This window comes from Telmatherina bonti (assembly GCF_933228915.1).
Source record: "Telmatherina bonti genome assembly, chromosome: 7".
Classification (NCBI taxonomy): Eukaryota; Metazoa; Chordata; class Actinopteri; order Atheriniformes; family Telmatherinidae; genus Telmatherina; species Telmatherina bonti.
The window spans coordinates 41,031,078-41,045,272 of record NC_136625.1 but is presented as its reverse complement, the minus strand read 5'-3'; the positions used below and the strand labels follow the sequence as shown (position 1 = coordinate 41,045,272).

Below are 14,195 nucleotides of genomic sequence, written 5' to 3'. Positions count from 1 at the left end.
AATATTCATGTTGACCATGAAAATGATAGTTTAAACATTTCCTTTAGCTCTATTCTAAACTCAATTGGGTTTTCACAAAATGTCCATGGAGCCACTCACTCTCATGGTCATACTCTTGATCTGGTTCTAACATCTGGTATTGAGACTGATAAGCTCAAAGTATTTCCTCAAAACCTTGTCTTGTCCGATCACTTCTTATTAACCTTTGAATTCACTTTGATTACTCACTGACCAAAAATAAATTCTACTATCGTAGATGTTTATCAGACAATAATATTACAAAATTTAATCAATTGAATCAATTTTTTCACCTCTACCATGTGTTGCATGACTGAGAGTCCCCCTTTAAGCCTTACTCCTGCTCAGATTGATCAACATGCTGATACTATAACAGCTTCAATGCGTACAACCTTGGATAATGTTGCTCCCCTAAAGAAGAAGAAATTAGGTAAGACTATGAAGGCTCCCTGGTTTAATTCCCAGCTTCGAGCTCTAAAACAGGCGTCAAGGCGTTTGGAAAACAGATGGCGTTCATCAGGACTAGGAGTCTCGCTTAACCTGGAAAGAAAGTTTAATTGTATACAAAAAAGCCTTACGTACGGCAAGAACAGCTTATTATTCATCATCAATAGAGGAAAACAAAAACAACCCTCAGTTTCTTTTCAGCACTGCACACTCAAAAATAGAGATACCAGCTTGTACCTAAAAAGGTACAAATGCTTGTCGCTGGGGGTGTACTTGTTGTAGTGTAGGACAAACAAGGACCCAAGTGCAGATTGGATGTGGATACTAGGACAGGTTTATTGTTCTCCTGGGCAGAATGGTAGGCAGGCAGGCAGGCAGGTCGACGGGCAGGCAGGCAGGCAGGCAGGTCGACGGGCAGGCAGGCAGGCAGGCAGGTCGACGGGCAGGCAGGCAGGCAGGCAGGTCGACGGGCAGGCAGGCAGGCAGGTCGACGGGCAGGCAGGCAGGCAGGTCGACGGGCAGGCAGGCAAGACTCATGCACTGGTGACAGAACAGACAGTTGTGAAACAAGCAGTTTAACTTCTTAAGCAGAAATGCTGCAATGGCCGAGAGCTGTTACCACAGATGAAACAACAATCAGGCGATGACTGGTGAACTGAGCTGGCCTTTTATCTTGCTGCTGCTGATTACCCGATGAGAACCTGGTGTGGACTTGATTGCCAGGGAAACAGGCACACCCACTGCAGCACAGGTCAGAGCAGGAACCACAACAGTACCCCCCCCTCCACGGGAGCCACCGGGCGACCGAAACTTCTCCGGATGAGCACGACGAAAATCCCGGACCAGGGAGGCATCCAGAATAAATGAGCGCGGAACCCAGGCACGCTCCTCAGGACCATACCCCTCCCAGTCCACCAGAAACTGGAAGCCACGACCCCGACGCCGCACATCCAGGAGACGCCGGACAGAATAGGCAGGGCGACCCGCCACAAGCCGGGCGGGAGGAGGGGGTCTGGAAGGAGGGACGAGAGGACTAGAGGAAAGAGGCTTGAGTTGGGAGACATGGAAAGAAGGGTGGACTCTCATGGAACTGGGGAGTTTCAGTTTCACCACGGTGGGATTAATGATCCGCTCAACCTCAAAAGGACCCAAAAAGCGGGGGGCCAACTTCTTGGCATCAGTACGCAATGGAATGTTCTTTGCTGATAACCAAACCTTTTGGCCAGGTGCGTAATGGGGTCCAGGAGTCCGATGACGATCCACCATGCGGCGGGTACGTACGGAGGCATGAAGGAGCGCAGTTCGAGCCTTCCTCCAAATCCGTCGGCAGCGGCGGATGTGTAGCTGGACCGACGGCACAGAAACCTCCTCCTCCTGTGCTGGAAACAGGGGCGGCTGATATCCCAGGGAGCATTCGAAAGGTGATAAGCCTGAAGCAGAAGAGGTAAGGGAGTTGTGAGCATACTCTACCCAGTCCAGATGGTCACACCAGGAGGAGGGGTTGGACTCAGCCACACATCTCAGGGCAGTTTCCAGATCCTGATTAGACCTCTCAGCCTGGCCATTGGTCTGGGGATGGAAACCAGACGACAGGCTCACAGTGGCCCCGAGTGAGTGACAAAACGACTTCCATACCTGGGATGTAAATTGGGGTCCTCTGTCTGATACTATGTCTGTGGGCAGACCATGGAGCCGAAAGACATGATGAACAAGTAAGTTGGCTGTCTCCTTGGCAGTAGGAAGTTTGGGAAGGGCAATAAAGTGAACAGCTTTGGAAAAGCGATCAACAACTGTGAGGATGGTGGTGTTACCTCTTGAGGCTGGAAGACCAGTGACGAAGTCCAGAGCAATGTGCGACCAGGGTCTGCTTGGAACAGGTAATGGACGAAGAAATCCCGCAGGTGGCTGATGCAATGACTTACTGCGTGCACACGTCGTACAGGCTGCAACAAACTCCCGGACATCTTTATCCATTGTGGGCCACCAGAATCTGCGTCTCAGAAAAGAAAGTGTTCGCACAGAACCAGGGTGGCATGCTAGGCGGGAGGAATGTCCCCACTGGAGGACTTGGGAACGTACAGAATTGGGGACATAAAGGCGGTTACGGGGACCTGTGCCAGGGTCAGGCTGTTGCTGTTGGGCCTCTCTAACCCTGTCCTCCACCTCCCAGGAAACAGCGGCTACAACACAGGTTGCAGGTAAGATGGTATCAGGTGAAACTGCAGTCTTGGGTGGAAATTGGCGAGAGAGAGAGAGTCCGGTTTCTGGTTTTTGGACCCAGGTCTGTATGACAGCGTGAAGTGGAATCGATTGAAGAAAAGAGACCAACGGGCCTGTCGGGGATTCATTTGTCTAGCAGACTGTAGGTATTCCAGGTTCTTATGGTCAGTCCAGATGAGGAATGGCACTTTGGATCCCTCCAACCAATGGCGCCACTGCTCCAGGGCGAGTTTGATGGCTAAGAGTTCCCTATCACCGACATGGTAGTTCTGCTCAGCTGGTGTTAGACGTCGAGAGAAAAAAGGCACAAGGATGTAACTTCTGAGACTCTGGGGATCGTTGGGACAAGACAGCTCCAACGCCGACATCTGAAGCATCAACCTCCACCACAAATTGATGGTTGAGATCAGGGTGGAGGAGGACAGGAGCAGTGGTGAATAGATCCTTTAACTTGACAAAAGCCTGAGCCGCCGGCTCAGACCAGACAAATGGGACTGTAGGCGATGTAAGTCTTGTCAGGGGAGCTGCGATGCGGCTATAATTGCGAATGAATCTGCGATAAAAATTAGCAAAACCCAAGAAACGTTGCAGCTGCTTGACAGAAGTTGGGACTGGCCATTCGGTAACAGCTTTGACCTCAGGATCTGCTCGGACCTGCCCACTCTCAAAAATGTATCCGAGAAAAGAAACAGTGTTCTTATGAAAATCACACTTCTCGGCCTTAACGAATAGGCGATTCTCCAGAAGTCTCTGCAGGACTTGTCGGACATGTTGTATATGTTCGGTGAGGTTGTGGGAAAAGATGAGGATATCGTCTAAATAGACGAAAACAAAACGGTTCAGGAAGTCTCTCAGCACATCATTAACTAAGGCTTGGAAAACAGCAGCGGCATTACAAAGTCCAAAAGGCATGACTTGATACTCAAAATGGCCGAGTGGGGTCTTGAAGGCTGTCTTCCACTCATCTCCCTCTTTTATCCTGACCAGATGATATGCGTTGCAGAGAGCTAGCTTTGTGAAGATTGTTGAGCCATGGAGAGAGTTGAAGGCAGACTCAAGAAGTGGCAGAGGATACTTATTCTTTATGGTTATAGCATTTAATCTCCGGTAGTCAATACAAGGCCGAAGAGAACCATCCTTCTTAGAGACAAAGAAAAAACCTGCGCCAACAGGGGAAGAAGAAGGTCTAATTAAACCAGCAGCCAGCGAATCCGAAATATATTTCTCCATGGCCTCAGTCTCTGGCTTAGAAAGATTGTACAGACGACTGGCTGGCAACGGAGCCCCAGGTAACAAGTCTATGGCGCAGTCATATGGTCGGTGAGGAGGAAGAGAAAGGGCCCTCTCTTTACTGAACACCTCAGCGAGGTCATGGTAGGCTAGAGGAATGTCTGACAAATCCTTAGAAGTGGGACAATGACTGGTAGTGGTTATACCAGATGGGACGGCAGAGTGAAGACAAGTTGCATGACAATAAGAACTCCAGTTAATAATCCTCCCAGTAGTCCAATCCAGATGGGGATTGTGTAACGATAACCAGGGGTGTCCTAAAACCAGGGGTGAATTTGGTGAGTTTACAACAAAGAAACTGATAAACTCCTGGTGATTTCCCGAAACAATTTGTTTAACCGGAACAGACTCTTGGGTGATGGAGTAAAGAATGCTACCATCCAGAGCCCGGGCAGAAACAGGAGGGAAGAGAGACTCCAGGTCTAGATTAATCCTTGCAGCCCATTCCTTGTCAATAAAGTTCGCTTCAGCTCCAGAATCCACTAAAGCCTGTACTGGATGAGAGAAACCCTTGACATATAGCACCGCTAGAATGAGTGTCTTTGTGTGGGGAATTACCTTTGGAGTGGTGGTCGTCAGTACTCCCACAGCTACTGACGACCCAGATCTTTTGGCCGTTCTGTGCAGACAGCTCTCTGGTGTCCTGGTCTTCCACAATAAAAACAAACGCCGGTGTCCCTCCTCCTCTGTCGTTCCTCCGTGGACAGATGAGCTCGGCCCAGCTGCATGGGCTCCTCGGACTGTTGTGCTAGGAAGGGAAGGGCGGACCGCTCCGATGGTGGAGCCGGGAAAACACAGCTCAGAACGAGTCTGCCGCTCTCTGTCTCTCTCCCGTAAGCGGTTGTCCAGCCTTATTGAGAGGGAGACCAGGTCGTCCAGGGAATCTGATGCATCACGGGTGGCAAGCTCATCCTTAAGTCGGCTGCTTAAACCATTTGTGAAGATTCCACAAAGAGCCTGATCATTCCAGCCCGAATCCGCAGCCGCAGTCCTGAAATCCACAGCAAACTCAGCAACACTCATTTTTCCTTGTCGGAGATTAATCAGCCGCTTAACGGCATCGCCCCCTCTCACTGGATGGTCAAACACCTTCTTCATCTCATCCATAAAAGCTGGATAAGACATGTGCCTGAAACCCTGCCGATCAAACGCTGCTTCTGCCCATGACAAAGCCTTGCCCTCCAGAAGTCCGATGACGTAGGAGATCTTGGATTTGTCACTGGCATAAGTGATGGGCTTCTGGTCGAACACAAGTGAGCATTGGAGTAAGAACCCTCTACATTTACCCAGATCCCCGGCATAAGGTTTGGGGTCCGGGATGTGTGTCTCTCTTACCGGGGTGGCAGAAGCGGTAGGATGCCTGGATGAGTCAGGAACCTGTTGCTGTTCGGGAGCAGGCTGTACCAGACCAGCCACATGACTGGTGAGTTGAGACAACTGCGTAAGGATGGTGTGGTAATTCTGGTCCAAAGTTAGAAGCATCTGCTCATGTCGAGCTAAGTGAGCATTCTGACCGGATAGGGCTTGCTGAAGTTGTCCGGCGGCGCCTTCTGGGTTAGAATCTGCTGGATCCATACCTGATGGCTCTGTTGTAGTGTAGGACAAACAAGGACCCAAGTGCAGATTGGATGTGGATACTAGGACAGGTTTATTTGTTCTCCTGGGCAGAATGGTAGGTGGCCAGGCAGGCAGGTTGGCAGGCAGGCAGGCTGGTTGACAGACAGGCAGGCAGGTCGACGGGCAGGCAGGCAGGTCGACGGGCAGGCAGGCAGGTCGACGGGCAGGCAGGCAAGACTCATGCACTGGTGACAGAACAGACAGTTGTGAAACAAGCAGTTTAACTTCTTAAGCAGAAATGCTGCAATGGCCGAGAGCTGTTACCACAGATGAAACAACAATCAGGCGATGACTGGTGAACTGAGCTGGCCTTTTATCTTGCTGCTGCTGATTACCCGATGAGAACCTGGTGTGGACTTGATTGCCAGGGAAACAGGCACACCCACTGCAGCACAGGTCAGAGCAGGAACCACAACAGTACTCTTTTGAGAGACATTTCTGTCCCCTTCAGTTCTGGTCTATTTTTGAACCATATCAAGTTCAACCTCACCTTATCAAGTTATGTTTTTTTATATTTTCATAGGATTAGGCCTGGTCCATGCAACTTAGCAATATTATCTTATCTTTAATCTAGAAATAATCTTCAAAAACTCAAAATACTGACCAGCCGTGCACTTAGTTTGCAGCATCTGACCTTCATTGTCTGGTGTAGTAAATGACTGTTAAGTAGTACTACTGTCATCACTCAGCTCTGCTCTAGTTTGTAACATTACAGCCATTAACATTACATTTTTCAATGCTGCAGGTACCCTTATGGTCGAAATGGTACAAATTTGTACTTTATGTCACTTTGAACCCTTTTTCCTACTCTGAAGGTGCTTCTGGTCTCTTAAAGACCAGTATTGTACTTTTGAGAGAACATTTCTTTAAAATGTACCTATAGGTACAGAAATGTCCTTATCTTGTACCTCTATTTTTGAGAGTGTGTAGCCAGGCTTACTAGGAGCCGGAGCGCTGTGGAGCCATGTATTCCTTTCTCACTTAGCTGTGATGATTTCATGTATTTTTCAGGAATAAAATTGACACCATTAGAGATCAAATCCACAATACTCTTCCTTCTACCTATAATGTTGAGCCTGTTGTGGTCTCTGAAGCATCCTTAGAACCAGGATCTGACTTGTGTCTAAATAGTTTCTGTCCTGTCCAACCCTCTGAATTAACTAAAATAATAGCTTCATCTAAACCATCCACCTGTATCTTAGACCCTCTCCCAACGAGCCTCTTTAAGGACATTTTCCCTTTAATTAATACATCACTACTAAGTCTTATCAATATGTCTTTAGTGACAGGATATGTACTACAATCATTTAAAACTGCTGTAATCAAGCCTTTACTTAAAAAGCAATCTCTGGATCCAGAGGTGATAGCAAATTATAGACCTATATCTAACCTCCCGTTTATGTCCAAAATTCTGGAGAAAATAGTTTCAGCTCAGCTACATGCCCACCTGAGCAGAAATAATTTATTTGAAGAGTTTCAGTCAGGATTTAGAGCTCATCATAGCACTGAGACGGCATTGGTGAAAGTTACTAATGACCTTCTTATGGCCTCAGACAAAGGACTTGTGTCCGTACTTATCTTGCTTGATCTTAGTGCTGCATTTGATACAGTCGATCATAACATTCTGTTACAGAGACTAGAACAGGTGATTGGAATTACAGGTACAGCGTTAAGCTGGTTTAAATCATATTTATCTGATAGACTTCAGTTCGTTCATGTAAATGACAAGTCCTCCTCACAAACTACAGTAAGTCATGGAGTTCCTCAAGGTTCTGTACTTGGACCAATACTCTTCACGCTATATATGCTCCGTTTAGGCAAAATTATTAGACAGCATGGAATAACTTTCATTGTTATGCAGATGATACTCAGATATACTTATCCTTTAAACCAGATGAAACAAATCAGCCCAATAGACTACAAAATTGTCTCATAGACATAAAGACTTGGATGTCTAGAAATTTTCTCCTCTTAAACTCAGATAAGACTGAAGTAATTCTCGTTGGATCTGAAAAACTCAGAGCTAAATTTTCCGGTTTTGTAATGAACCTGGATGGCATTACTTTAGCTTCCAGTGCTACAGTGAGAAACCTTGGAGTAATATTTGACCCTGACCTGTCCTTTGGCCCACATGTTAAGCAGGTTACTAAAACAGCCTTCTTTCATTTACGTAATATAGCCAAAATTAGGGACATTCTGTCTCGGAGTGATGCAGAAAAACTGGTTCACGCTTTTGTTACTTCGAGACTAGATTACTGTAACTCTCTATTACTGGGCTGTCCTAAATATGCCCTGAAAAGCCTTCAGCTGATCCAGAATTCTTCAGCCAGAGTCCTGACCAGAACCAGCAGGAGAGATCATATTTCTCCAGTTTTAGCCTCTCTTCATTGGCTGCCTGTTGAATCTAGAATAGAATTTAAAATCCTTCTCCTTACATATAAAGCCCTCCACAACCAGGCACCACTATATATCAAAGACCTCATAGTTCCTTATATACCAAGCAGAGTACATCGTTCGCAGACTGCAGGCTTACTTGTGGTTCCTAGAGTCTCAAAGAGCCGAGCAGGAGGCAGAGCCTTTGGTTATCAGGCCCCTCTCTTATGGAATAAGCTCCCAGTTAGTGTTAGGGAAGCAGACACCCTCCCCACCTTTAAGACTAGGCTGAAGACTTATCTTTTTTATAAGTCCTATAGCTAGGGATGGTTAGCATCCCTTAGTTATGCTGCTATAGGTTTAGACTGCTGAGGGACATTTCCTGATACACTGAGCTTCTTTCTTTATCTCTCTCTTTTACCCCCCCCCCCCCCAATAACAGTGTTGCATCATTAACATGTATGTCTCCTGTCTCAGCAGGTCTCCCTGGCCGGGAGTAGCAGTTCCTGTTGTCTGTTGTCTTTCTGTCCTCTTCCCCCCACACAGCAGAGGCAGATGGCTGCCTGTCCTGAGCCGGGTTCTGCCGGAGGTTTCCTTCCTGTTAAAAGGGAGTTTTTTCCTTCCCACTGTCGCCAGTGTGCTTGCTCAGGATGGGAAACCTGCAGATAAGGAAACCAACAGATTGAGTTGGAGGTCCAACTCAACCTGTTGGTTTCCTTATATAGGCTGTTATGAATTGGCTTCCATTATGTTTTCTTCTCTGTCTGTAAAGTGTCTTGAGATTGCATTGCCGTGATTTGATGCTATATAATTAAAGTTGAATTGAATTGAAAAATATTCAGATTTGTTTTATGTACAAAACTAATTTTAAAGAGTAGAGACTGTGTAAAATGTAAATAAAACCAGAACACTATGATCTGGAAATCTCATCAAGCCATATTTAATTCCAGTAGAAGATAAGCATTATGTCAGTTGTTGAAACTGAGATATTATTCTGATGCATCAACACATCTTTAAATAGTTGGAACAGGAGCAACAAAAGGCTGGAAAATAAATGGTAAAACGTACAAACCACCTGAGGAGCATTTCTTCTCCAAGAATGGGGAGAGTGAATTTATAGAGGGTTGAATAATCCTTGTTTATTCCTTCCTTGTCTGTAACCACTTACCATATGGGTCGCAGAGGCTGGAGCTTTCCTGAATGTTTGCTGTCATCAGGTGAGAGGTGGGTTCATTCTGGAAAAGTCCCAGTTCACTGTAGAGCAGGAAAAATAATGATCTGCTTATTACAGCATCAAATAACAGGCTACATAATGCATAATATTAGTTGTTGATTTATTATTCAACAGTTAAATAATGCTCAATAATGTAGTAACTAAAGTCATACCATAGTCAGTGATAATTCCAGTGCCAACTGGCTGCATTGTTTTCGTATATACTCACACTTAGTTCGGCACGTTAAATCACTGTTATATCCCTCCGTTCCAGGCATCACCATAGCAACGTGTTAATCAACTGATTAAAATCAGCTGGCTTTTGACAGGTGAAAGACGGAAACGCGCTGTGGCTTGGCAGCGGTCATTAGCATAGAAAGTACATCAATGTCAAAATAAAATAATTCCTATACTTTAGCATATTCAGCAAGTTTTGTGAAAAAGAAATAAAAATGTGTTTAAAATCTTTACAGTGGAACATGGCATAAGCAGATTCAACAAGCTAGATCTCTGCATCACATGGTTATAATGCATTTTGTGCAGTGGAGTGGTGTTCTACACTCCTCGTAGTTTAATTCTTACTTTAATCCTTACTTAATTAAGGGACCTTGTTGGAAAGTTTTTTAAATAATGTTTTCCTCCCTAGCATGAGAAATAAAGATACATAGATGACAGATGACCACCAGGTAGATTGCAAGGGGGGGGGGGGGGGGGCTATTGCTCCTGCAACACAGCAGGCAACACGAAACAGCATGAGATGACACCAGTCTCACAATTTGCATCTGAACATGTGAGAGAAAGTAACATTTAAGCTAGGTTAGCTTAACTAAGAAAAGTTCCCACAAAACATGTTACAGACTGTAAAAGCTCAACCCAGCAGGCAGAAAACACAACAAACCTGTAAACAGCAGGATATAAACAAAAACACATGAAACACTCCAGAAAATCAACATTTGTCTGAGACTCTAGGGGAGCATGTCTTACCACAGCAACATGGTTCCGCCTCTGTGCAGTTCCCACGCTGTGCACTGCGCCAGTAGGTGGCGCTGTTGCGCCTACTTTGCCAGAATTTAATATGGACTTTTGTACTACGTTATATATATATAGTTGTGCTCATATGTCTTCATCCCCTTTCATTAAAGAAAAGGCAGAATTGACAACAGTCACTCAAATAACTGGAGACTTAAAAAAGAAACAATAACTGAAAATTTGCAAAAATATAATTTAGTAACATAAGACACTGTATTTTTATTAAATTGAGTTGAAGGAAAAAAACAAACAAGCAAACAAACAAATGTGTCCTGGACAAATTAGAGCAAGTTTCTGTTGAACAGTGGGACAAAATACCTGTCAGCAGGTGCAGAAGTCTGACTGAGAGGAACAGAAAACACCTGAATGGAGCGGAAACATTAAAGGATTGTTCTACTAAATATTAGTTTATGAGGGATGTAATATGTAATAAATTATCTTATTTGTTTGTTTTTTAAAAAAATATTTTTTCTATTGAACAAGAATTAGAAAATGATGTAATGATTTTCATCCAATTTTTATTTGTTATTACTTTAGTCAGTTTCAGCTTATTTTACAGGCAGCTGTTTTTTTCCTTCTTCAATGAAAGGGTATGAATAAATATGAGCACAACTGTATATATATGTATAACCTGAATAGATCTGGCTTAATAACGTTTTATTATAGACTCATATAGCTCCCACATTGTAAGATTGTCAGTCCCACATACCAAAACAAACTATTTAATTCTGCTATTCCATTTACCAATCTAAAAATATTGACAGTTTATAATATAAACATTGTGGAAACATTTTGCTCTACAAACTGCAGTACTTGGGTCACACAATTGTCATCAATTTCAACAGTATTTTCAACATAATAAAATATTCACTCCGGAATTACCAGGCAATGAGTTTCTGCACACACCACTTTGTCACACCACTAGAGGTCAGTTTCTCATTAAATTCAGAGGGGTTTATTTATGTAATAAATACATTAATTTGATCAACATATCACCTTCTTTATTAGTGCACAAAAAGAATTTGAAAGAACATGTATTTTCTGTGTGATCTTGTTAACTTGTTCTGCTGTTATGATAGTTTATTTCTCCTTATTGTGTTATTTCAGCATTTTAATGCTTGGTTTCTTGTTATATTTGTATCTAATTTATGCTTCATTGTTAGTATTTTCTTTCCCTGGTATAATTAACTACTTAATTTATTCTTATATTTAGATTATGGTGAGGTTCTCGATAAGCCCTTGTAGGGTTTCCAACCTCCTCAGCACTGTAATGAATATTTAACATAGTCCTTTTATTTTGTGTTCTATGTAAAATTCTTGAACTGTCTACTGCATCTTTTAAAGTGCAAACTTCAATAAAAGAAAAATCTGTTCATCAAAGCTAATCTAGCAAAAAGTGAATAAGTGATGTCTGCTCTATTTGTAAACTGCTTTGCACAGTTTATTAAAACAATATCGAGAAGAAACTTGTCTCTGAAATGTTTTCTATATCCAGCACTTAGCAATGGCAAATACCCATTTGCAACTAATAAATTGTAATATTCTCAAATATCAGGCGTATGAGGGTGGTGTGTGTGTGGGAGGGGGTAAGGGCTTGCGTGTGGGGAATCTGGTGTTAAATGCATGGGAGGTATGTAGAGGAGTGGGGGGGGGTGCATGTGTATGGAGGTGTATGGGGGGGGTGGAGGGTTGTGATTAGGAAGGGGGGAGGACTTCAGTGAGAGAAGTGGGGAGTTGTGGTGGTTTGTTCTAGGGTAGGTAGAATGGGAAGGGGTGTTTTTGGTGGGCTGGCTCCGGGGTGGGGCGGTTGGGGTCTGTGCCTGGGGGCGGCTGCCGATGGCCCGGGTCTCGGGGGTCCTCCTGGCGTGCCTCTTGCCTTTGTGTGGGAGGGGTCACACTGGCATGATCTTCTCTGAACACGTTCCACTCTGCATGTTCTGCATGTGACACAGTCACCGAGTCGTCTGCAGGTTTATTCACTAACAGCAGCTAGTTTTCTCATTTCTGTTTGTTTCTCATTTATATTTAACTTTTTACATTCATAGTTTAGTTACTATGATCTAAAGTATGTATATGTGTTAATACTGAGTGCGTATGTGTGTTTGTACGCATATATGTAGGTGTGTGTATAGATAAGTGTATATATGTGTGTATATATGTATACATCTGTAGGTTTTTGGGGTTTTTTTTAGGTTTTGTTTTCCCTCTCCCTTTATCTCTTTCACTTTTCCTATGAGGTGTTTTCTCTTCTTTCTCTTTCTGTCTTCCGTCTGTCCTCTCTGGTCCAGCAGTACAAACTCTACAACGCAAACAATAATGCAAAAGAAATATAGAAATAAAATACAAATTCAGAAAGTCAAGGGGATCATTATATCTATAAAGCTTCCCTTGCTCAGCAGAACATCCAGACCATCATTCTGCTGCCTAAATGCTGGACAAGACACATTTTTAAAAAAAGTAAAGAGTCTCCAGCTCTGCTATGTGATTGACGGTATCAAGTACAAAATACAAAATAAACAATGAAAACTGCTTGAAGGTGAGTTTGTTTATGTTGAAAGAGCTTTACCAAGCTGCTGCGAAGCTGCTATCAATACTTGTTGGCTTGTTTATGGCCTCGGCTGGTCTTACTGGGTTGTGGCATGGGGTCTTCATTCCCACTACTCTTCTCACTGCTTCTTGCCTCTGACAGCTCTCCGACTTCTGAGTTGTCGAGGTCACTTCCTCCCACATATTTACGCATCTCTGACACAGTTTAAGACTCTGGAAGTAAAATAATAAAATAAAATAAAAGTCATTGCAGATATCTATACTAATGTTGTCAATTCATACTGTTGGCGACAATTTTAAACTTTTTTTTTTTTTAACAAAATCATCCCAAACTACATTTTCACTCATTTTTATTAACATTAAGCTGATATTTTAAACAAAGCTACAGTTGCAGTGAAAATGATTCAAGCTCCACTGGTCAGGAAGGCTGGTGTTTTCCTGGACTCCCTGCAGCCGACTCCGACTGAGCAGTAAAGACAGCTCCGACTCGCTCAAGGAAAACATGGTGGTACGACCAGCAGAAAACAGGACGGCCAGTTTTACTGCCTGACATCACATCGCTGGGACAGAGGAGGACACCTCCGCCTGTTCCGATCAATCATCAGGATCTACAGCATCAAACTGGGTTTCAGTGGAGGTTTCTCCAGAAAGGAGATGAAGTGGGACACGTCCATCTCAGAGAGACAGCAGGATGGTCCAACGGTCTCCTCCAGAGGCTCAGAGTGAAGACGGATGATCTGGTATCAGTCCAGACAGAGGATGAGGAGCACAGCAGGGACTGAAAGCCACCATTTTATGGAAAACAGGGTTAAGTTTTACCAGCAGGCTTTGGTCACGTGACCCAAGCTGAGGAACAGCTTCTGCTCCTGAGAGTCTGAGGACGTTTCGTGTAGGATGTCCCGTCACGAGGTCAACTATTCCACCAGAAGTCACGACGAACCTCAGTCCGCCTCCACGCTGCTGCTGGGTGAAGCTACGGGATGGAGCTGGGTGGAGTACTGCAGAGGAAGATCCAGACCTACCACAGGACCCACCACACTGAGCCACGACAGCACGTAATTCACTGGCCTGTGCGCGCGTGCACACACACACACACACACACACACACACACACACACACACACACACACACACACACACACACACACACACACAGAGAGAAACATGTGACTTCAGCGTGAAGCAGCTGCAGGTTGGACCACCAGGAGGCAGCCAGGGTCCAGTCCTGGAGATCCCCCGTCCTGCACAGCTCTGCAGAGGCCTGCTAATGATCCAGGAGTTGCATCTAAAAACAGCAGGATGGGAGATCTCCAGGACCGGACTCGGGCACCCCTGGTCTAGAAGCAGAGGTGTTCCCCCCGTCCTACCTGCCGTGATCCTCAGCTGCCTCCACCACAGGCCTCATAAACTCCTCCGTTCTGCAGGGGTGGAGGAAGAAGAA

At 44.6% G+C, this 14,195-nt stretch overlaps 2 protein-coding genes across 5 annotated transcripts in view; both read right to left on the bottom strand.

Annotated features, from left to right (window-relative positions):
* Positions 1-788: 788 nt before the first annotated feature.
* On the bottom strand, positions 789-12,947 carry LOC306758598 (uncharacterized protein; the record flags this gene model as incomplete). The annotated part of the gene is made up of 5 exons (XM_079243926.1): positions 789-1,005; positions 1,085-1,895; positions 4,534-4,723; positions 4,843-4,966; positions 12,802-12,947. 4 exons carry the CDS (start codon positions 12,945-12,947, stop codon positions 1,102-1,104), a joined length of 1,254 nt encoding a protein of 417 aa, XP_079100052.1. The 3' UTR covers positions 789-1,005; positions 1,085-1,101.
* atg10 (ATG10 autophagy related 10 homolog) overlaps positions 12,238-14,195 on the bottom strand; it is a 5,473-nt gene continuing 3,515 nt past the window's right edge. For 2 of the 4 annotated variants that reach the window (XR_013771383.1, XR_013771385.1), the window contains 3 exons: positions 14,122-14,195; positions 12,774-13,822; positions 12,238-12,506 (listed from right to left, as the gene is read on the bottom strand). The exon at positions 14,122-14,195 is cut by the window's right edge and continues 24 nt beyond it. Coding sequence is in view for 1 of the 4 variants with exons in the window: in XM_079243958.1 (XP_079100084.1) it covers positions 13,696-13,822; positions 14,122-14,195 (201 nt within the window). In the remaining 3 variants the exon portion in view is untranslated. Of the gene's footprint in view, positions 12,507-12,702; positions 13,823-14,121 lie in introns of those variants that run through there. The other 2 variants (XR_013771384.1, XM_079243958.1) reach the window with 2 other exon arrangements.